Genomic DNA, 22118 nt, shown 5'->3' on the forward strand with positions numbered 1-22118 from the left:
TCTGAAGTGGGCAAAAATAACCACCATTCTCAGCTATTTGCACAGCCAGTGGTGAAGAAGCCCGAATTGACCATATTTTTATATCTTTGATTTTGCTCCATTCCTCGGTCAAATGTGCTTTAGATTATGCCAAAGCCTAGAGGAGATAGAGGGATGCTGGCAGTGTGGAGGCAGGTCCTGATGGATGAGAGCTTTGCAGAGCCTGGGAAGCCACAAAGAACCACGTTTTCCCCACTGTGTTTCCTGTACTATTTATCATCAAGTGGAAGTTCATTTCTTTCTCTACAACCTAGGCTGAATAGGTGCCTACCCTCATCCTGAGTGCATGCCACATCTGAAAAGGGACATCTCTAGTTCTCTGCGTCTGAAGACTTGATTTATTCCATTCCCTGAGGGAATGCATGACCAGGCTGTGGCAGCTTCCTCCTCTCCTGCTGCCTCCTCATCCTCTCTCTGCCTGTTCAATGAGCCCAAGCCAGGAAACATGGTTGCCACCCGCTCCCCAGGCATCTGTGTTTTTGGCAATAAACCGTGGGCTGAGACTTCCTGAGCTCTGGGGCAACAGGGGCTGCTCCCTCCAGGGCTTTGCTGCCTGCTCTGCCCTGGGCCAGCATGAGATGCTCTCCTGCCTCTAGAGTGCCAGATCTGGCTGCAGTGTCAGGAACAACTGCTGCCTGTGTGGAGCTGCTCTGCATGTATCTCATGGGCATAAAATTATCTCTATTTTTATACAAAGGGTGAATGAACTATGCTCAGTTAAGGGATAAATCCCAGCTAAATTTAAACTTCCTGTTTTAAGGCTGTTAAATGTCTTTTTCTATATATACATATAGAAAAAGAAGCCACTAAGTGGCTTATATTGAAATATACATTTACAAATTTTCATTTAAATACACTCCAGAGTTTTCAGGTAGGAACCTGAACTACAGCAGTTAATTTTTTGAAGGTCTGGACCATCTGTGCTTCTCTACTGCTGGAGTTCATCAGCACTGGGTGCTCCCAGCCCCTGTGAAAGGGACAGTCATGGCTCACTGTGCTGCAACAGCCACCACAGAGGTTTTCCATCACCAGTGTTAGTTTGAATAAGAAACAAATTGCAAGATCCCTGACTGTGGCTTGCAAAGTGTCAGTCCTGCAAGCAAGGCTCTGCTGATACAGGAGCATACCCTGTGTGGGCAACCTGCAGCACCTCCTGCATTCTTCGTGGTCATATCTGCGACCTGCCCGTGGCCAATGGCCAAGCCTATGGTCCCTTTTAACTCACATACTGTTCCAATAGCAAAGAGGGCATTTTAGCTTCCCTGCTTCCCAAATCCGGGGCGCACAGCCTGCTCTGACAGCATCTCAGGTGCCTGCTCCACTTCCCTTGTTGTCCCAGACCCCCCTCCATGCGACAGCCATAAATCGCTGCTGGAAGGCGCCCGCACAGAAATAAACCATTTACAAGCTCCCATGGCCTTGTATGGAGGGCCAAGGTTAACAGCAGAGGGGAAACCTGGCTGCAGAAGAAAAGCCAGTTGCACCTGAAGACTAGAAGGAGGAAATTTTGGTTTAAATGACCCATGTGAGGCCTAAAACGCAGCTCAGCAAGGATTATGTCGTGCAAGCTAGGGGGGGAGCCAGGCGCAGTGCAAGTGAGGATGCTGCCCACAACCTCTTGCTCAGCATCCCCCCCTCCCATTGGGCTGCTCTGGTCTTGCTGAGGCACCTAGGGATTTTGTGGGTGACCTCAACAGATTCAATGCTTCCCATCTGTTGAAGGGTTAGCTACTGAAATTGTGACTTCAGCCAGGATTTGAAGCAATTGCAGCCAGCACAAGCTACCCTCATCTCCCTGTCTCACTCTGCCGTGGAAGGACTCGCAGGATCCTGGGCAAAACTCCTCTCAAGGATGAGAGTTTTGGAGGTGGACCAGAAATGAAGCCCAACATATGCACGGGACTCCTGATCCACAGTGACAGCCACCGAGCTCTACAAACTCCATCAATGTTAGTACGTGGGAACAGAGAATTGAAGGCAACTTGGTTTCTGTGCTCTAGTGGTGTTGCCGTATTTCTTCTTTCACCCCTTCAGCTCAACCCATCCATTCCTTCGCTCATGCTCGTGCAGGAACATGGGCTCAGCACCATCATCCCAGGGATGTTTGGAGGCCTTGTGGAGGAGAAGCAAATGTATAAATTCAGGTTGTAGATGTCACTGGTGCAGAAGAGTGATGGAGTTTGTTATTTACACCTAGTGGGTATGTTAGTTACTTATTTATCTCAAGGATTTGCTTTAAGTCTCAGAGCAAAATATCAGCTCTGGCAGTTTTTGTACTGGTGTGTGTGGTGCGGATCTTGCCTTGGCAGTCGTTTGCTCTGTGGAGCAGAGAAGCCAGGACAGATGAAAGAGTTAAATATGGAAACAAGATCCAGAAATAGAGTGGTAACCAGACAAAATTCTTTGGAGACAAGTTGTTCTAAACTAGCTCAGGCTGCAGTTCTGTTATCTGCTCTGCAAGAAAGGTCAGAGCAGGAATATCTTTTTTTTTTTTCCCGATTCTTCTTCTCTTAGGAAGCTAAAAAGGAGAGCACAGAGCCCACTGCAAGTTCTTTCAGGACTTTGCGTCCTTGAACCATTAGCTGGTAGGTACAATTTAACTGCCACATCACTCATCTTGGCCCTGATTAGACCCAGATGAACACTTTCAATATTAATAGTTGGATGATTTAATAAAGCTGCACGAGCAGTAAAAGTAACAATACACTTCCATAAAGGGGTTCCAGATGTTGCCAAGGCAAATGCTAAACATCAAAATACAAACTTAAAAAAAAAAAAAAAAAAAAAAAAGGCAAAAAAAAAAGCTGGATAAGCAAAACTTGGAACCAACTATAAACTAATTAAATGTGGGTTGAGTTTTCCAAAAATAAATTGAAGCCATAAGGATGTGATGTGAGCCAATAAATAGTACAGTTAGTCAAAGTTACTGTGGAATGACAGTTGGAAAGATGGTTTGAAGTCACCGATAGGTGGGCTCACAGTGAGCTTGGCTTCCTATCAATAGGAAGGCTTGTTCTCTTGTGCACGAGAGTGGGATCAAGTCTTCTGGTATCTATAACTGGGACCCCAGAGAGGTTACTGAGAGAATATGAGATGATTTTCAAGTAGAGAAATAAAGGAAAAAACTATGCCAAAAGTGCCTGAGTCTCCTGCAAAAGCACCACCCAAGGACACTGGGATATTTTTTCATGCCTGTTAGGGCAGCCCTCCAGCCTCTCGTTGTCCTCAGGGCATCCACGCTTTCTGCTTGGCCACCTGCAAGGCCCACTGAAGCACCACTGCTGTAGTCAATAACCCATCCTCCTCTCCCATAAGAGAGTCATCTAAAACAGCTCTCCAAGAGAACTTCATCCTATCCCATCACTGCAGACGCAGAAGCAGCCAGTTCCCAACAGAGGAGCTTTTTGCTCACTTGCCACGTGCTCAGCTGCCAATGGTGACTGCAGTGTAAGAACCTAGCAGGATAAAGAGGGCTCTCTTTAGCTCATGTCTACCAAGGTAGCCCCAGAGAGCAGGTAGGTCATCCACCACCTAACTCTGGCTCCAGCTGTCTGCACACTGCAGTCCTCAAAAAGGGTGAATCACTAAGGAGCCAGCCTGGGGTGCACGGAGGTGGAAGCATAGTGTGTTCATTACAGGGAAGTTTTCTCGATTGCTTCATAGCCAAAGCAATGGCAGGCAATACATTTTTGCTGTGGGGCAGAATGAGCAGTTTTAATTCTCAAATATTCTCTCTAGCATGCTGTTTTGTGACAATTAAACATCAGATGGGCTTAAGGAAAGGTGCTTGGTGTGAGATGTTAAGATACTTGAATCCCCCCAGCTCTCCTCCTCATGAGGTGGAAGGGGACCAAGGCCTCTGCCACATAGGAACTTCAGATTATGCTTCATCTTTCAGTAGCAAATTGCCCTTAAATTGCTTTTTATTTTTCAAGGACAAAGAAAAACTGAACGTTTTTAGGTCATCAATGCTCTACAGTGAGGTCTACCCCTCTTTCCTGTGTTTCTCTAAGCACTGCGGGATGGGGCTGATGCTAACTCAGCAGTTGCAGAGGGTTTCCCAGCTTGCCGATACTGCAGCGGCTCCGGGAGCTCTCCGCATCATCTTTTCCATGCAGGTCAGTCAGCCTGTAATCCCCAGGCTTTGCACTTGGAGAGACTAAGCCCTGGGAGATTAGCTGCCATGCTCCATGGCTTTGTCTGCAGCACGCTAAAAACAGGATTCGAGAGCTCTCCATCTCAACCCTGAAGCCATTTCGCTCCTGGAAACCTGTGGTAGGTGCCCTGATGGAAACCCAACCTGCACTGAGATCTGCTTTTCCACCTGGGTGAGCCTGGGCTCAGTGGCAAGTCCTTCATCCACTGCTGAGTTTAGGATTAGGCTTTGCCTTGGGCTTTCATTCATGGCTAATGACATGACTACACAATAACAGAGCCTCTCATAAAATTATTATGAGAACAAACAAATTCCTTCAATATTATATACAATACTTGTTTCTAAGATTTAAGCAACAGCAGGGCTGATGGGCTCCACTCTCTTGCTGGCTCATGTGAGAACACTAGGACCTTGGTGTTCTCCATTAGCAGGTTGCCCCTAAGCTGCCTTCTCCATGAAGCAACCACTAGTGCCACAGGTGGGCTACGTCGGGTTAATTCCTATGTCCCTGATTTCAGGGGATCCTTTATAGGGTCAGAAGTCCCTATTGCAATAGTCTAGCATGACCTGTGTAACAGAGCCCCAGATTTCCTGCAGGCAGCTCCAGCTTGAGCTAGGTCTGTTGGAAAGTGCCTGGTCTCACTGCAGTGCTGCAGGATCTCCCCAGAACTAGGCCTCAAGGTATTCATAGAATCACAGAATGGTTTGGGTTGGAAAGGACCTTAAGATCATCTAGTTCCAACCCCCTGCCATGGTCAGGGTAACCTCCCACTAGACCAGGTTGCCCAAGGCTCTGTCCAACCTGGCCTTGAACACTGCCAGGGATGTACATTCGCAACTTCTTTGGGCAATCTGTTCCAGTGCCTCATTTCAGATGCAGCTTGGCTTCCTCCAGCACAGTTCTGTTTCTCCAGTGGTGGAATCTGGTGCTACTTTCAGCTGTTGAATCAAAGAGATTTTAGTACTAAGCCACTCTTCTATAACCATATGTTTTACAAAGTTTGTGTCTTCATCTTTGTAGGAGAGGTAGAGCAGACCAAATGGAGCTGAAAAAACTTATTATCCCATTTTTTGCCCCTGCAAGGCACAAGTCACCAAATCCCCCAGGAAACACAGCAGCTCTCAGGCTGCATTCAGTTCAGAAGACCAGGCTCTGCCCTCAGGTATGTGGTCCCACATCGTCCTGCATAATAGATACTGTACTTGGCAGACTACAGTATGGAGCAAGATATGAGCCAGTAATGTTTCCTGGTGAATAAAAAAGGGCTGATTTTGATTGCGTTAGACATCAGTGCTTTCCAGTGCCAGAAAGACATGCAGTATACATTTCTGGTTTGCTTGGACCTTCTTCAAACAGGCTGGTAACTGACTTATTCCACCACTTATTTTTCCTTTGCGAAAATATCCCTTTAAATTAAGTGTTTAGCAAATTCTGCTTAGTCCCATTACAAAGTAAATTGGGTATGGATTGTACCAGCAGACTTCTCCAATCTCTTTCAGATGCTTAAATTACATCATGATCTAACTTCACCCCGGGGAGAGACGAGCTCTGCAGAATATTGTCTGTCCTTCTGCTTTGGTAATCTCCGGTGTTCCTTGGGTACCATTCACAAGTTGTCTACGCATCAGCACAATGACCCTGCTTTTGGGGCATTGGGACGTTTCATAGAGTGGTACCCCAGGGTCGCACCCCACCAAAGCCAGTACTGCTGAGACAATGGCAGGCACTTGGCAGGGAGGATTTGGCCAGGGGGGTTTCTCTTTGATTTCAATCAGTTGACATCTATGCCTGCGAGTGAGGACAGGGGGAGTGCACCGAACCCCACACTCTTCCATCTGCTCTTAGAACTGTTTATCTCCTCCATCCACTGTTGTTCTTGCCCAAGACAATGAAATTGGGCAACGCCAGGGATCCTTCTTCTCCACCCACAGCAAGATGCTTCCCCTCCAGGAGATCTTGAGTTTCCTGCCCCGGATTTCACTTTCTGTCCTCCCAAAACTACTCCTGCTGGGAGAACCCATGTTCGATCCCTCTGGGGTTGGTCCCTGAAGGTCTGGGTGCCAGTGCAGGGTACGGCTGGTGCCCACCACTGGGATGGGCTGACAGGGAGCAGGCATGCTGCTGCAGGATGGCCAGGCTGATGGGGACGCCTGTGACCAGAGGGCTGCACAGGCAATTATCTGCCATATTGTGCTCTTGCTTGTGTTTAAAAACAACAACAGCTCAACTGACTCATAGATCCTACGGCCTCTGAGTCATTTTTTATTTCTGGATTTCACTGCTCTGCCCTTTGCAATGAAGGGAGTTGCATGCGCGCGCACACACACACACATCAAGTTCACATTTGTTTTTCCCCTATAAAAACAAAATGATTTCCATACCATTAATGAAACAGAAATGATTTGACTTCGTGTACCCTGGCTTTTATTTTCCATTGTATAAACTCTGCAGATGAAATAATGATGGTTGTAAAGTAAACCTCTCTTTTTTTTTTTTTTCTTTTCTTTTTTTCCTTTCCCTTTCCAGGCAGCCTCTTTTCGAAATAGCAATAGGGAGTCACTTACAGACTTGGCTTGTGCCGAGCCTGTAGTAATTAACCCCTTCGTCCCTAGCTTTTCCTCTGCTGGTCTTTAACCACAGCGTGGGTGAAGGCAGCAGCAGGTCTCCCCTGGGACTAGAAGTAAAGCGGTGGAGCAGAGCAGGCAGGGAAATGTGGGAAAGGAGGAGAAGAGCAGGTCCATTGCAGTGGAGTGTGCTTGGGGTGATGGTCCTATGGGTTGGACAGCTTTCCTGGGAGAGCTGGGACACTGGCACTGCCGTCTTCCTGCACACCCCACTCTTCTGGGTGCAAGTCAGCACCACTGTATTGTGTTCAGCCTGGCAGCCCCGTCCTGGATTGTCCCCCTACCTCCTCACTCCCCAGGGACCAGCGCTGACATCTCTGCAAAGTGTCCTCTCTCCTCCACACCACCACTGAGGAAATAATCTGCGGTAAATAGTTTAATTGCCAAATCCTGCTCTTTCCGTTTACGGGGCCGTTATGATTTTATGAAGTACTCGGAGAAAAATTAGTAGAGTGAAGTAATACCTTACAGGAGCAGCAGATACAGCTGGAGCTGGGTGCGCGAGCACGTGCTTGGCTTGCCCTGTGGGTCGGGGTAGGCTGCCCTCCCCATGGGAGTGAGAGCTCTGCTTCTCGATATACCCTTACCACAGCACACGGTCTGCCCAGGCAATCTGTCTATCTTCAAGGCTTCTAAACACGCCGCAAGCATTTTTCCTAATCTCATCTACTGTGCAGCAGCACAACCCCTCATACCCCCAGCATCAGTTCAGATGCTTCACCGATGCCTGGCCCCGGTGGGTTACTGACACCGGCTGAGATACTGATACTCTTCCCAGAGTGGGTGATGTGGTTTGTATTATTTCTCTTGGATTTATTAAGCATTATGTAACTGGCTAACCAATCCTGCGTGCTAAGCAATTGTGGCTGATTTCATGTCAGTGGAAAGTAAACAAAAAAAATGTTCTGAAGCGGCTGAACTGAGATTAATTTCCACATGCAAAGCAATTCCTGGAGGATCCTCCCCATCTCCACACAGCTACTTTGCATCCAAGCTCTCATGCAACCCATTAGAAAGGAGTTATGGAAAAATTGCATGCCCAACATGACAGGGCGTTACAAGCAAATCCTCTCCGTTTACTCCCTGTAAGAAGTTATTAAGGTAAAGTTTATTTCACTTAATTATTTTAAGCATCTTTGTGGATTTCTGCTGCTCCTTGAAACATGTTATGCTTGCATACTGGTTTTTTTAGTTGGAGAATGCCTTCAAATGTGAAAATTACTCGCCAAAAAAAGTTTAGCATTAAAGTTTGAAAAACAAAGCAAGCCAGGCCTGCAGACCTGAGGTCCTGAAGCCCAGCAGGACCCAGCCCAACATGATGGGGAGGATGTTCTGCCTTTGCTCAGCTTTGGAAGGACTAAAAGTACCAGGTGAGGCAAAAACTATACCCTCATTAGATTCTGAACTCAAGCTCTTTCAGCAGCACTCTTCTTCCTGGTGTTACAGACAACATCCTTCCTACTACCACCAGCTTGCACCCAGAGATGTTGAGCTGAGGATGGAGGAACAGAGGTTGGATGAAACACCAGTGGCCCTGCGCAATTTTGTTTGTTTTTCTCAGTGTCTTTGAAACATTCAGCGATGTCTGAAAACGTTATGTGTATTTCTGTATCTATTTTGCTGATGCACTTCACTGAAACATCTGCAAAGTCAGTGGCTGGGGGATACCCAGGTGCATGTTATTTGCACTGGTTTTCAGTAAGCCCCCAAGGCACCCAGGCACCTGCTTCACCCAGGCAAGTAGCTAAGTCCAAGTTAAGCTGAATTGCTGAATTAGGCCTGACTGGGCTGGTGGATCATGTAAAAGCATTTGCCACTTGCTGGGCTGCAATTGGAACACAATGGTGGCACCAAGCTGTGATCCCAGGGGCAGATGATGGGTCCTAAAGAGGCGGGACAGGACAAGGGATCCCCGAAGGGGATGCTGGTGGGCAAGTTCACAGCGCCATGTGGGAATCACCACTGCATGTAGCCTGGTGCTGACTCCCTCAGTGAGCAAAGCTGTCCTAAAACCAGAAGAGAACCCACAAGTTAGGGATCTGTGAGCCATTCTGAAGGCCTGCTAGTCCCCTTGGGAGATGAGCAGGGATGCTTGCATCCTTCACTGAAAAGGTGGTTGAAGCACAGGAGTCTCTTAAGTCACACAGAACAGCAGTTTAACACAGGATTTTTTCATTTCCTAAGTGCCAAGTGTGCGCTGGCTGTTGTAGGTTGCTGTGTAATTACATAGGGTTCCTCCACAGCCATTACCATGCCAGGCAAAAACTGCCCTGGCAGACAAAAACAGTTGTGAGTTTGCCCAATAATAACCGTACTTATCCCATTAGGCATTTGGAGGCCGCTGGTTAAGTACTGGGCTATGAAAGTCAAATGCAAGGAACTATGAAGCAGACCAAGCCCCACTGCTGTCCTGTGTCTGAAGGTGCAACCCAAGATCTCTGCTGGCAACAAATTCCTTTCATTGAACCTATTGCGCATATTCCTTCCTCTTTTGTATCTTCTGCTGTCCTCCCTACACACGTGTGGCATTGAAAAAGCCCTGATAGAGTAAGCCAAGCGGGCAGGAGGGCCTGAGTAACAAGTTTGGGGTCTGGGAGGGGAAAAACTCCATAGCTGGGGCTCAGGCAAGGAAAAACCATATATACACCCAGTCCCATGAGGTCACCTCCACCAGCATCACACTATGGCCCCACCGCCACAGCAACTCCCACCAGCCCAGATGGCGCATGAGTGGAATGTGCTATTTCTCTTTGTAGGATGGAAAGCAGAGAAATTTATTCAAGGCCTGTGGAGGGGGAAAACTGCTGTGTACAATGTTCATTAGCAATTTCAGCAGCCCTGCCAGCGCCTCTGCTTATCGGGGGGTTTGCAAGGTAAAGCGATGCTTTAGCATATGCTGTGGTGTGGTGTGCGTAGGCTGCCAGTGGAGTTTGCAGAGGGCTAAGCTAGCATGTCCCCCATGGAAAGTGCCTTCTGACGACTGGGGATTCTCATGCCATGTTTTCAGAGGGCTCCGACATTTCAGCCCTTTGAAGAGCACTTTACAGTGATCTGGTTTTGACTAAAGCCTGGTCTTAAAAATGAGTCCCTTCTTCCTACCTCCCACACTGCTTGGGAGAAGGAGTCACAGTTTGGCCACGCACAGGTGGTTTGAGCTCATTTTGTTGCAAGTTGTTGCATAAATTGCTGCGGATTTAACAGCACTTGCAGGTCTGGGAGCTGAACGGCAGAAGGTAAGAGTCAACAAACTCCACAATGCTGGTGCCATCATTTTTGTTGCTCTTGTTTCTCCAGAGCTGCCAACAGTCTATCATATATCCTATTCAACAGCAGCTTCTTCACCTCATTCTGAGGAAGACAGAGCAGAGAGAAGACCCCCTCTCTGCGTTGAAAAGCAGCAGCAAAGAACCTAACAGCAAAAGCAAGTGAGCCGCAAGTCGGTTGCAGACGTTGTTCTGTCTTAACTATCGCAACTCAAGTAAACTGCTGCACAGCAGGTTTGATTTTTTGTTATGTTTTGGTTTGGGGGGGGGGTTATTTAATTATTTTTATCATCATACTATACTCTGGAATTCAGTTCTGTGCATATTTTTCAGGCTCTACAAGAATCCTGGATCTCCATGAGTAGATGGAATTGAAATTTAAAGGTATTGTCCAAAAACGTAAACATGTCAGAAACATTATCTGGGTCACATTTGGGCACCAGGGTTCGGTCTGTTTTAAGTGCAAATGGTTTACTGATGATTTAGATGAACTTCCTGAGGAGTGTTTGAAATTCCTGGCACACGTTCGATTTACCATCTGCTAGAAGGACTTTCATGAGCCCACAAAGAGACATTAGACTGGAGCTGCTCTTCCAGTCTCGGGTGGACTTTTCCTGATAGACTAGTTTTGATTTTTTTGCATTTGCATCATTTGGATTCCTGGCGAGAGGCGGGGCTTGCAAGAGACTGTGTGGTGCACTGCTGGGGCAGACATGTTCTGTTACTTCTCTGTCCATGTGCTGTCATCAAGTTGTTCCAGCACTGCCCATTCTTTATGTCTGCTAAAATTATTATGTGGAGTCGAGTTTTGCCCTCATTTAGACCAGATCTAACAGCAATTAAGTAATTTGTGCTGTCAGGGGGAACTTGAACTTGAGGCTAGCTTGAGTTACTGACTCAAAAAACTTCCTTGCTTCTCCTAAAGCATCCCACATTTACTGTATGAATAGGTGGTGCATTCTTCTCTTTCATTTCTTTTTTGATTTCTTGAAAAAGTTTCTTTTAAGGAGCTTGTGTTGTAACTTACCAAAAAGCACTGTCCAATAGGGCTGAATTCAATGTGAATATCTTCTGTTTTTCTAAAGCAGAAGAGAGCTATGGCAGGAAGGCAGAGGGAGCAGGTTTTTGGAAAGGAATTTTTGCAGGAGTGGAACCAAGAGACCCGTTGGCAGGGCCTGATGTACTTTTTCTCTACACATGAAAGTAACAGGAGCTTGCATGTCTGTGTGATGCCTCTCAAGAGATCACTCTTGCAGGAGAAGGTTCCACAAGTCCCCACCCCTGGGCAGAGCTGCAGCTCAGCTCCAGGGAGCCTCAGTGGCTCCACGCGATGAGGTGCATGGGGTAAAGCTGCTGTTCTAGCATGGAGGAACAAAGAGGGAAATGTTCTCTGTTCGCTGCCTCCCACTCTGAGATCTCACAATTTTGCAGTGGCACGTTGCCTTTTCAACTCAGTATGCTGCCCCAGGACACCACCTGAAACATATCACAGTCCGAATATCGCTAAGCAATACTGCTGCCCAAGAGCTGCCTCCCACGCCACAGCCTGTTGCAAAGGTCGTAGCCCCGGCATGGGTGGGAAAAACAAGCTCGGCCACTTGTAACGCTACTTTACAGACAGGTGAGCACAGGGCAAGTATACAAAACCGGAGCTCGATGTGTGCTGAGATCTCTCACCAAGCAAATAGCCTCTGCCTCTGGTGGGAACATCTGTGACCATTTTCTACCACCGAGTGCCTTTTGACATATTAAAGACATGGCAGGAACTGAGCTCCCATGGGATTCATTGGTCTTATTTCTGTGGACACTTGTACCCTGGGTCTATTTGAAGAAGGATGATTCATTCAACTGCTCATTGCTTATGGCTCTGTGTGTCACTTCCCATTGTAAGAAGAAGGGTCTTGTTTGCTATCATGGACTGGTTGGACTAATTTTGGGATAGATCTAGTGTGGAAAAAATGCTTTACGCAGCAAGACAGCAGCTGATTCAGTTACTTCCATGCTGGATGTTGGTGTCTAGAGTCTCCCAGGCAGGAAGTTTTATCAAGCAAAATCAGACAGATGTTCCTCATCGTGTCCCAGCTGTGTTAACTGGTGACCTGCTCTGTCAAACATTTGTCAGGGGACACGTGCATTCATCCTGCATGGGTGGCATCTTATTAAACAATCCACCTGAAAACAGGAATGGATCTTTTGAAAGAAGTATCTATACCAGCATTAGTTGTAGAAACCTTTGTAGCACTTGTAGTCACAGCACTCCTAAGAACTGTTTACGGGAAAGGGTCTGAGTTCCTGATTTTGCAGAAGAGAAGAAATTCTTCTCTGGATTTCCAGTGCTGGGCACAGTATGAATTCACATTGGCAGTATCATCTTTCTGACAGGGTGCACAGTGCACCAAGGCAATGCAGGACACAGTCAAACCTTCTGGTTTGGTATGGCTAAAGTGAGAAGGGATCAGTATCAAAATCTCAAAGTTTTGCATTGTTGATCTAAGGAAAAGGCATGTAACAACCAGCAGGCCAGGAACTTCAGCATATGTCTCTGGGCATCTCAGCAGCAGCAATATAAGTGTGTTGTTCCCAGAGGGAACATCTTCACAGGTGTGTTGAAGGAACTGAACTGTTTACTTTCCACTGACATGAAAAGATTAGGAGATGCTCAGATATTGGGGCAAGGAGATGCCTTATCAAATGACTGGATCTGATCAGTTGTGTCACCTTAGGCGATTGCTTCAGGGCTCAGCCCTGCCCAGACCCCAGACCTGGGCAATAAACCAGCCCTGTTTGCTGACTGCCATGGTTGCACTGGTTCCAGTTACTGGCACAAGATCACCTGCACTACTCTACATGCAGGGCATGTATTAGGGTGTGACAGCCCTGGAGGCATGGACTATCCAGCTCCCAGGCATGGTCAGAGGACTTGCCATCATATGCTGCAAGGCAAGGACAACAGTTCTTTGCAGGCTGAGTGAAAGCAGGCAGATGTTTCCTTCAGATACCTTCAGGCATCATCAGCACTGACTCTGGAGCCGGGGTGGAAGCTGCTGGAGAGAGCTTTCTTTGGACCTCTGCTTACCCTGAAGGGCTGGAGTTTCGTATCCAGTGGAGAGTAAATGACATGGAGGTAAAGGGAACATCTCCATCCACAGCATGGGTAGGTGAGAGGTCTTGCTGCAGGCCCAGGCAGAGCGTATGATAATGCTTCAACCACGCTGAGAATGAGTCGTGGCCAAGGCACGGGCCAAACTGGAGCGCAGTACTCTGCAAAGTGACGCTCAGCAGCTGCCACCACTGGAACTGCACATCAGCTCACTATTACAGCTTGCTCCTGCTGATCACTGCAAATTGCACACCGCAAATGCTGAAATGGTCTTATTTTTAATGTGGGGTTTTTTTTTTTATTTTAATCTTGAATCCAGATGTAAATAATCCTGTCTAGTCAAGGGTGACACTTGGGCTGAGGCATATCCTTGGAGCTTCTAGAATCCACGTGGTGACAGTCCACCGTTCAGTGCAGGCTGGCAGGCTGCAGTGTACAGCTGGATATATTAATTGCCCCAATGCCAAGATGCATTTGCTGTGTATCAATCAGCTGTCATTTGTCAGGCGTGTTCCTGGCTTATCAATGGGAAGCAAAACACTGCAGTGGAACAGCTCCATGAAAGCGTAAGTCCTGGAGCGGCATGGTTGGTGGGAGCATAGGCTGCAGAGGGGCTTGCATGATAAGCAGGCCCTCCCACTTCTCCTAAAAGTTTGACAGCTACCAGCAGCTGGCAGGAGAGAGTTTCAGCCCTGCATGGGCGGTAACAAAAAGATAAACCAACTGACAAACAAGAAATATGACTCTAGTGGAGGTTACAGACCCTTTCCGGAGGCAGGATCACAACAGTCATCTCTGAACTCAGGGATGTGCATGCAAGCAGGGCCAAGACAGCTTCCAGCCACCCCTTAATTTCCCCCTGAATATCCCTAAGGAAATGTTATCCCACAGTTGGGGTCCAACACAGAGATAATGTAGCTGTAATCCACAGGTTTGATAAGGCAGGCAGCCATCAGTAGTGTTATCTCCCCTCTACATGGAGGCCCCTTCCAGCGTGAGGCTTTCACTTGGCACACAGCGCTAAACATTGGATGTGAAAAGAGAAAAGTGTGTGGGAGCTGCTGATTTTGTCTCCTTGGTGGGACTGTTTTTTTTTAATAAAAAGATCAGATGTTGCGCTTCCTTGAAAACATGACAATCTATGGGAGAGTTCATTAGTTTACGGCAAGCTGCAACGCTGTGCAGCCCGGCTGAAAGCAAATGTTATTCTAAAGAGTTATCACTAAGGGGAGAGGAAAATAATGTCCCAAGGAAATAAACTCGACAGAACAAACCATGGAACAATATAAAACTGTGGAGGACAGTATTCAACAGTAGAGTTGAATACTTTCTCAGAATAAAAGCCCCCCGTCACTTGTTTTTAATACCAGTGTTTGCTTTCTGCATATTCAGTGAATATGTGGGATACATCTGTTCAGGACTCCATTTCTAATGGGAGTAACAAATATGATTGCAGCTGGCTGAACTTTTTACTACTAGTACACAAAAATGTCTTTGTGACCATCATTAATAGTGATAACACCAATAAAACACCATTAAAAATCAGGTTTGGGTTTGGTTTTGTTAGAAAATGGTGTGGTTTAATTTCATGATCCATGGAATTATATTTCAAAAAGGATTTTCCTCCTGAAAGCCCCCCACTAAAATATAGATTTGAGTAGCTTTAATGATGACCGGCCTCTCTCAAGCCTGAGCAAAGCTGGAGATGCAAGGGGAGAGGAAATGCCTCCTTTCATAAATCTGATATAGCTGTACACTGCCAGCTTTCTTAGCCTTCGGTTAGTCTAACTTACACCAGGGGCTGAAACTGCAGTATCAGGTCTGGAGAAGTGTACAGGTAAATTCAAAACAAGCCATCACTTTCCTTGCTTAGTCTCATGCTGAGTCTCATGCCACTAGCAACACTGCAGAGGACTCCAGGTTTGCACTGTCAGGGTTTTTCTTGTGCTTTCTCCTTTTATTTTCTAAACAGAGAATTTATTGCAATTTTGTTCTTAGTTAGCCTCATGATAAGATGCGCGAGTTTCTCCTTCAGGCAATGGGATGCTGTGCCTGCTTCCAACCCAGCTACCTTCACCCAGCCAACATGGGGCCCCTGCAGCCTCCTGGTTTGTTTTGAGGGTGATAATTTCTTCCTTGGTGTTTTGGCTGCCTTAAAACACCACCAAAGCAAAATATGCTGCTACTTGAGAAGGACTGTCATAACCTTGCAGCCATGTGTCCCTGGGTGGGCAGCACCCATCTCCATGTGCTGCATAGCCTCGGAGAAGAGGTCTGCTCTGCTGCTGTGGCTCAACCTTGGACATGCAAAGCCCCTTTCTGCAAATGGATGCATTTGCCTGTGAAACGCTGAGTGAAGGAAGGTGACCCTTCCTTCATACTCTTCCTTCTCTCAACCTCTCACAAGCTCAGATTTCACCCCATGTTCCTGAACTGTGTGTTGTTGTTGGTGTGCAATCCCAATAGCTCCCCTGCCCAAGGAGCAGGCTGGAGTTTGGTGACAGTATGACCCCTGGTTTTAGTTCTGGCGACCTGAGAAATGAAAGGCCAACTTCTTGAATGAGCAGCCTGAGGAGCCTGGGATAGGTCAGAGATTTCTTGAGCAGATCAAAAGCCAGAGATGTTTTTCTGACAGCTCCGGAGCTCCCTGTCATGATTTATGAATTATATACGCTACATATATTTAGCCAAAGAGGCTCACTGGGGGAAATGGGGCTGGTTGGTGTAAGCAGGGAAGAGCGTGTGACTTCAGAGAGCCACCACCTACCAAGAAATACCACTTTGAATGAGCTTTCTGTGGAGCCATCAAAGTGCCTTGAGGGATGATGGCAAAGGGAGACCAACAGAGTCACACCAAAAAGTGTCAGGATATTTTAGCAAGCCAGCATTTTAGTGGGTGACTGAGTTATGGGGAAGCAGACCTGCAACCTTCCTTTGTTTCACGAATCCTCTTTCTCTTTCTTTGGAGCTTCAGCAGATCCCCTGGGGTACAGCTCTCCCTTCCTAAGTGCTACGTGCCCTGGCAGATTGTAAGTTTCATATCCTCTTTTGGAGGTTTAATGCCTAAAGGCACTCTGCTGGGCTCCTGGGGCTCTTCATGCCCAGGGAGCTTTCGTCACACCAGTGACACTTAGCTCACATTTTTGAGGTTGTCTCAACAGCTCAGAGAGTTGTGGTGCTTTCCTCTCTGTGAGACAAGATTTTGCTCAGCCCCATGCTTGCATGGCCTGACCTGAGCCCTGTTCCTGACAGAGCACCAGTGAGACTTTCCTGATTCCGATACAAAACAGAGCAGGAAAACTCCTATTTATTAACTTTAAGGCCGGAGTGTTTCCATGTCCACAATACAGTAATCCTGATATCAAGTCTGTAGCTTCTGAATGGGTTACAGTCTGCTGAGTAGATAGTCTTGCATCTTGAAGGTTTTGAGCACAAAAATCCACCACATCGTGAGCCTGAGTAATTACCTGCTGGAACAACTTTAATATGTTGTGCTCTAACACAAAAGCGCCCGGTTTTAGCCTCCAGTATGTAAATCTTGTTTTCCCTGTGTCCCATAGAAGAGGAAGCCCTTTGCCAGAAAGTATCTTTCCGGGACCTGGTTATAGATGATGCCTAGCTCACCTCCCAGCTCTCTCTTCTCTAAATCAAAGACACTGAAAGCCCTCAGCCCCTGCACTGTAAGACAGATTTTGCAATCCTCAATGTTCCTTGTATTTTTTTGTATTAGGTTAGATAAATCCAGAACTGTGCCAGCTCTCTGCTCTGGAAGGATTCCCTGCTCACCTGCGTGAGTTTGTGTTAGCAGTGGTGCAACTACAGCTCCTGTCTGCACATCCTGCTGAGAAAGCCGTGTAAAAATGCTGCCCTCCAGCAGCCACTGCCACTGGGGAGAAGTTCAAGGGTAAATCTTTGGAAAGCTTGCTAGGGCTGGCCAGGGAAAATTGGGGAAATCCAGTAGCTGAAATCTCAGCAGTCTGTCAGTCTACAGTCCTTTTCTCTATCACGTATGGATGAAAGCAGTCAGATGTGCTGTCTGATTTCAACCATGTTGGTGATAAAGGGATAGAGACAGGCAGTGTGGAGCACAAACTGGGGTCTCTCCTGCTCTGGTGTAAACTCTTAGGGAGAGCAGCAAAGTCCCTAATGATGCTCAGGTGGAGTTATTCTGGGATAAGAGAGATGCAAGCTGGGCCGTGGCAAGACTTAAATCTCCGTGCTATGAGGAGTGATTTTGCTGCTGTCACCAAGCTAAGTTGTGGGATTTGTTGTTTGAAGAACAGCTGAATGTATATTTTCTGTCAATTTGGGGAACCTGCTTTTCCCTTCTCCCTAAAGTCAATGTAAAGTGGGCTCCCAGGGTATTTTATTGCCTCAGAATGACTGTAGGCTCAATCTTAGCACTACATGTTAAGGGAAGTGGATGTAGCTCCAGAAAACATCTATCATTTTTGAGCTGAATCACAGAAATCAAGCCTTGGCATATTTTTTTTTTTTCCCCATACAGAGGCAAATTTTGCCATCATATCACTCACGTAACCTTTCGGATGAACTTAGTAATCATAATATGTTTTGGTTTGGCTTCTTTCAGATTAAAACCCTTGCCTTTCAGAAAAAGGAAACCATAAGTTAAATAACTCCAAAATTAGGTATTTCTGAAGGATAATTAGTGGTCTTCTTTCTTACCAAAAACAACCCAAGGCTGTGCTTTAAATAATACCTTGTAATAATTCCTTAAGTTCTGCCTCAAATGTGATTCATCTAGCAGGATGTTATTGGTATAGCATCCTACACTTCAAACCGCGCTTTAGAGTATTATTATCTACAATAATGAATTCCATGTATCTCCATAACATTCTGAAAAGTCAACCAGACCTTTTGTCCTAACTCCCCCCATCTGGGTCTCTTTGCTTCAAGAGTTGCATCAAGGCTTATATTTGCCTACACACCAACTGATCATATTCTTTCATTCCCTATTCCTGTAGATAGGGGGACCCCTGTAAAATGAATGCAGATACAGATCTCTGCCCCCAGTTGTTTCACTTGGATGCAAAAATATTGGAATTTTAATCTTCGTACTTCATCGCTTTGAGCAAAAAGCAATTTTAGTTGCATTGAAATTTCCATAGTGAGGGGAATGGGTCTGTGTTTGTAAAAGAGTTCACTGTAAAAAGTGCCATTGTCCATGCAAGTATATAAATATATACTATATAGGGATATATGTGTGTATACACATACATAGGCACTGTATATACAGAAAGACACACACACATACTTAGGAGATGTGTATATAACACTCACTTATATACAAATCTATTCCCTGGTATAAAACAATCATCAAGATATAAACCAGAGAAGTTAAACCATGGATGGGCACATTTTCAAGTGCTGTTGGAGGGTTTTATCTACAGTATTGAAGAAGTGCTATCAAAACTGAAACAGGGCACTTACTACAAAGAAATCTTTACGTAAGTGCTGGAAAGGTTTGCCGAATAACCAGATGTTGTTGCAAAGACACTTCTCCTCCCCCTCTCCCCACTTCTTTCCTTCTTTAATAGTTCGATTAATTCTGTGCATAAACTAGAGCAGAGAAAAGTTCTAAGCTGCAAACTTCACCACATCTGGACAGTGTTGAAGCCAGATCATTCAGCGGTGCACTTCAGTTGCTTTTAATCTTCCTCAATAAAATAAAAACTTCCAACAAGTAATGCCGACCTATATATATTTTTGCACTGTAAACACTGACATCTGCGAGCTGCTCCAAGTGAGCACGCAGCGCTTTCCACCAAGGCAACTGCTCGCCCTTTGCTGTAAGAGAAATACACAGCTGATGCAGTCGTAACAGCATATTCTACTAAACTCTCAGCTATTTCCAATTCTCCATCTAATTGCTGTCAGGGGAGAAATCAAAGATTAGCTATTTTGCTGGAGGAAGGGAAAATAAACGACCTCTCAGAGTATGTTGCTTAGCGCTGCCTAACCAGGAACATTTTTGTACTCACAGAAGGAGAGCAGCAGCAAGGAAAGCAGACCCGGTCTTCTCCAGTAACCCATTTTCTGGATCCTGTCAGCAACCAGAAGCCCGGCTTCACGGCGTTGACCAATTCATCTTCCCTCGGTGCAGCCTGTCTCCTGCATTTTTGCTGTCAAGCCCAGAGCCCCGAGTTTGCGAGGCTCCCGGCTAGGCTTGCTGGGAAGGCGGATCCAGCCACTAAAGCCCAGCTGTGTGTGGGGTCCGCCCAGGAACTGCAGTTTATGAACAAGCTAAGCCCAACTCTCCTCTCAAAATACATACAAATATCGGAGGGGGGAGTCGGGGAAAGAAGCCCAGCTCTGAAAAAGAGAGTTTGATTTCTTTTTGTTCCGTTGACAATGCGGAGCTGCTCCCAGCTCCCTACAGTCCGAGGATCTTTGAAGGGGACCTAATGTCTGCTGCATGCATCTAATCAAAAAGGCATGGGTACTCCTGCATGCCTCTCATCTGAACTAAATACAGAAGGTAATGCTTCAATATGCTGAGCTGCCATTAAGTTGCTACTTTTCCTCCTCCTTTTAGAAATTAACTCTATCTTTTAAATAAGCTTCAACAGCCTATATTTTTAACAGGGATAATTAGAAGTTTTAGGGCAGCTTTTTCAGAAAGACCACATCAATATAAGCTTAGCCTAAAGTAGGTGCTTTCAACCCATTAAAGCAGCAGGATTTAAACATATACTTAGATGTTTTCCTGAATCAGGGCCTAAAATAATAACATAGAGCATTTAAATAGCTGCTTTCTCCCCAAGATCTCAAACTGCTTTACAAAAACTTGTAAGAAATATTATCCCACTTACAAAAGGGAAACTGTGAAACGGAGCAGAAATCCAACTTTCCTTGGTTGTTAACGCAACCAATCAGTGGCAAAAGGAGGACTAAAATTCTCGAACTCTTGCCCTATGATCTACCCTAATGCTGAAGGCTCTTAAAATCATGATCTATGTACTTGAGTGTGGCAGAGAAAGAGAGGTTTCTGCCTTCCGAAGGTGAGTCTAATTTTTTATAGTAATTGACAAATATATTAAATAATTTTTAGTGCATATATAGCATTCTAACTCAGTGATTCTCCAGCTTTTTTTTTTACCCATTTTACAATTAATCTTTCAGTTCACTAATCAGTATGTGGTGGATACATGGTGTATCTGTATATGCTTGTGTGTATGTGTGATCATAGCCAGTAAGCGTTTCGCTTTGTTGGACTTCAAGGTCCTTTCTTTGTATGAATCTTTCCAATAAACTGCACCCACTTGTTTTGTAAACTATTTATAGTAATTATTCTGTTAGGGAGTTAAATAATGGTATCTTTTTTCCCTTCTTCTGTATTTAGAAAGGAAAACCAGGAGGTGTTAGATGAGGTACAGACACAGCTGATAAACATAAAGTGTGTCTCCTATGACATGGCTACACAAGCATGCCTCTGCAGAGAATTGCTTGGTCTGCTCTGACCTGCTTCAGGGTGCCCACATGCAAGCCATATTAGCCTGTCCTCCATGGAGAAATGGCCGTATGCACCTGGAATAAAAGAGCAGAGAGCTAGGTGGATGCCCTGCAGGAAGATACCACCACACAGAGAAGGTGCCTAGAAAGGTCTGCCTGACCAGGGGAGCTGCCTCTTGCTCACAGCACTGGAGGACATCAGCTCAAGCCCTAAGCAACGTGCTGCAGTGCTGTCCCTCGCTTGGCTGTCTTTACATCAAACTGGGCATCTTTCATTGTGCTGTGTAGCATTAATCAAGAAGAAATGGGTTGGCCTGAGTTACAACAGTTGAGGTATGGCCTTTGAGGCCTAAGGACACGAGCAAATGTTTAGCAAACTTTTAGAAAGACGTTATTTTCCAATAAGCGTATTGAAACTGCTGTGTGCACAGTGGTTTCTTTGGGTGACCTGCCAACTCTCCTCTTTCTGATTCAGAGCATTTCAAAATGCTTGCAGATCGCTCAGACTACCGGTTGGACTTTCACATGTGAGCCCTTCTGTGTGTTACAAGACAACTGGATAAGGCCTGTGTTAGGAACGTCACAGATTATTCACGATCCATGGGAGCTCTCTTTAAAATCAGGAAGAATCCCCTGCTGCCTATGAAACTCAGAGAGAAATAATGTCCCCAGCAGGAGCCCAGAGGGGCTTTAAACAACGGTGGACATTGACAAAACATGCTGTATGATCTGGAAGTGCAAGGGATATTATTTTTTTAGCAGCAGAACTTGGGAAGGCAGCAGGAAGCCTGCACAATGTCCCTGCAGCCAGAGACCCCGAGCTGCGGGAGCTGGGTTTTCCAAAAACCCAGGCAATCCCAAACAACTTCTGAGCCAAACTGAACCCTGTTAAATGCTTCATCCTGTCTGCAGAATAATCTTAGGGAGAGATTTGGAGCCGGAGCTCACTGAAATGAGAGGAAAGGCAGTAGCTGTCCCATGTAGTAGCATCTTTACAAGGCAGTTGGGTTTCCACAGGAAGCTCAGCAAGGGGAAGCTTTTGGGGAGCGATGTTTGTCCCACTCTTCCTAAACAGCTGTACCTATTTCTAGATGGTGTTGGACCTGCTGCTTGGAAAAACATGGTGTCGTAGTGACATAGGCAGGGGTTTGCTTCCATAAACTGGCCTCTGGGCTCTGCAGGCTGCTTTCTGCACAGAGAGAACACAGTTGAGCCCTTGGTGCATGTAAGATTGCACAGGGCTAGATGTACCCTCTTGTAACCTGCATTTTCAGTCCACTGAGCTGAGGCTATTGTAAGCAAACCTCATGTGCAAAATAGGAAGAATGTGAGGCTGGGAGGTTGTTTCTTTCCTAGTGCAATGGCTGAGTAACCCTGGGCTGAGTGGGGAGCCACGCAGCATGTGCCCCACTGACCTGGACTTTTTTCTGACCAATAGCTCTGTTCTGGGGCCCCTGCCTAT

The 22118-nt window shown here is 46.1% G+C and overlaps 1 protein-coding gene across 1 annotated transcript in view; it reads right to left on the reverse strand.

Moving 5' to 3' along the window:
- LOC115608202 (TGF-beta receptor type-2-like) overlaps window positions 1-19369 on the reverse strand; it is a 34170-nt gene extending 14801 nt beyond the window's left edge. Inside the window, exon 1 of the mRNA XM_030486629.1 lies at window positions 19186-19369. Coding sequence (XP_030342489.1) covers window positions 19186-19237 — 52 coding nt within the window. The 5' untranslated portion in view covers window positions 19238-19369. The remainder of the gene's footprint in view (window positions 1-19185) is intronic.
- Window positions 19370-22118: the final 2749 nt, after the last annotated feature.

Source organism: Strigops habroptila, chromosome 5 (genome assembly GCF_004027225.2).
Source record: "Strigops habroptila isolate Jane chromosome 5, bStrHab1.2.pri, whole genome shotgun sequence".
Lineage (NCBI taxonomy): Eukaryota > Metazoa > Chordata > Aves > Psittaciformes > Psittacidae > Strigops > Strigops habroptila.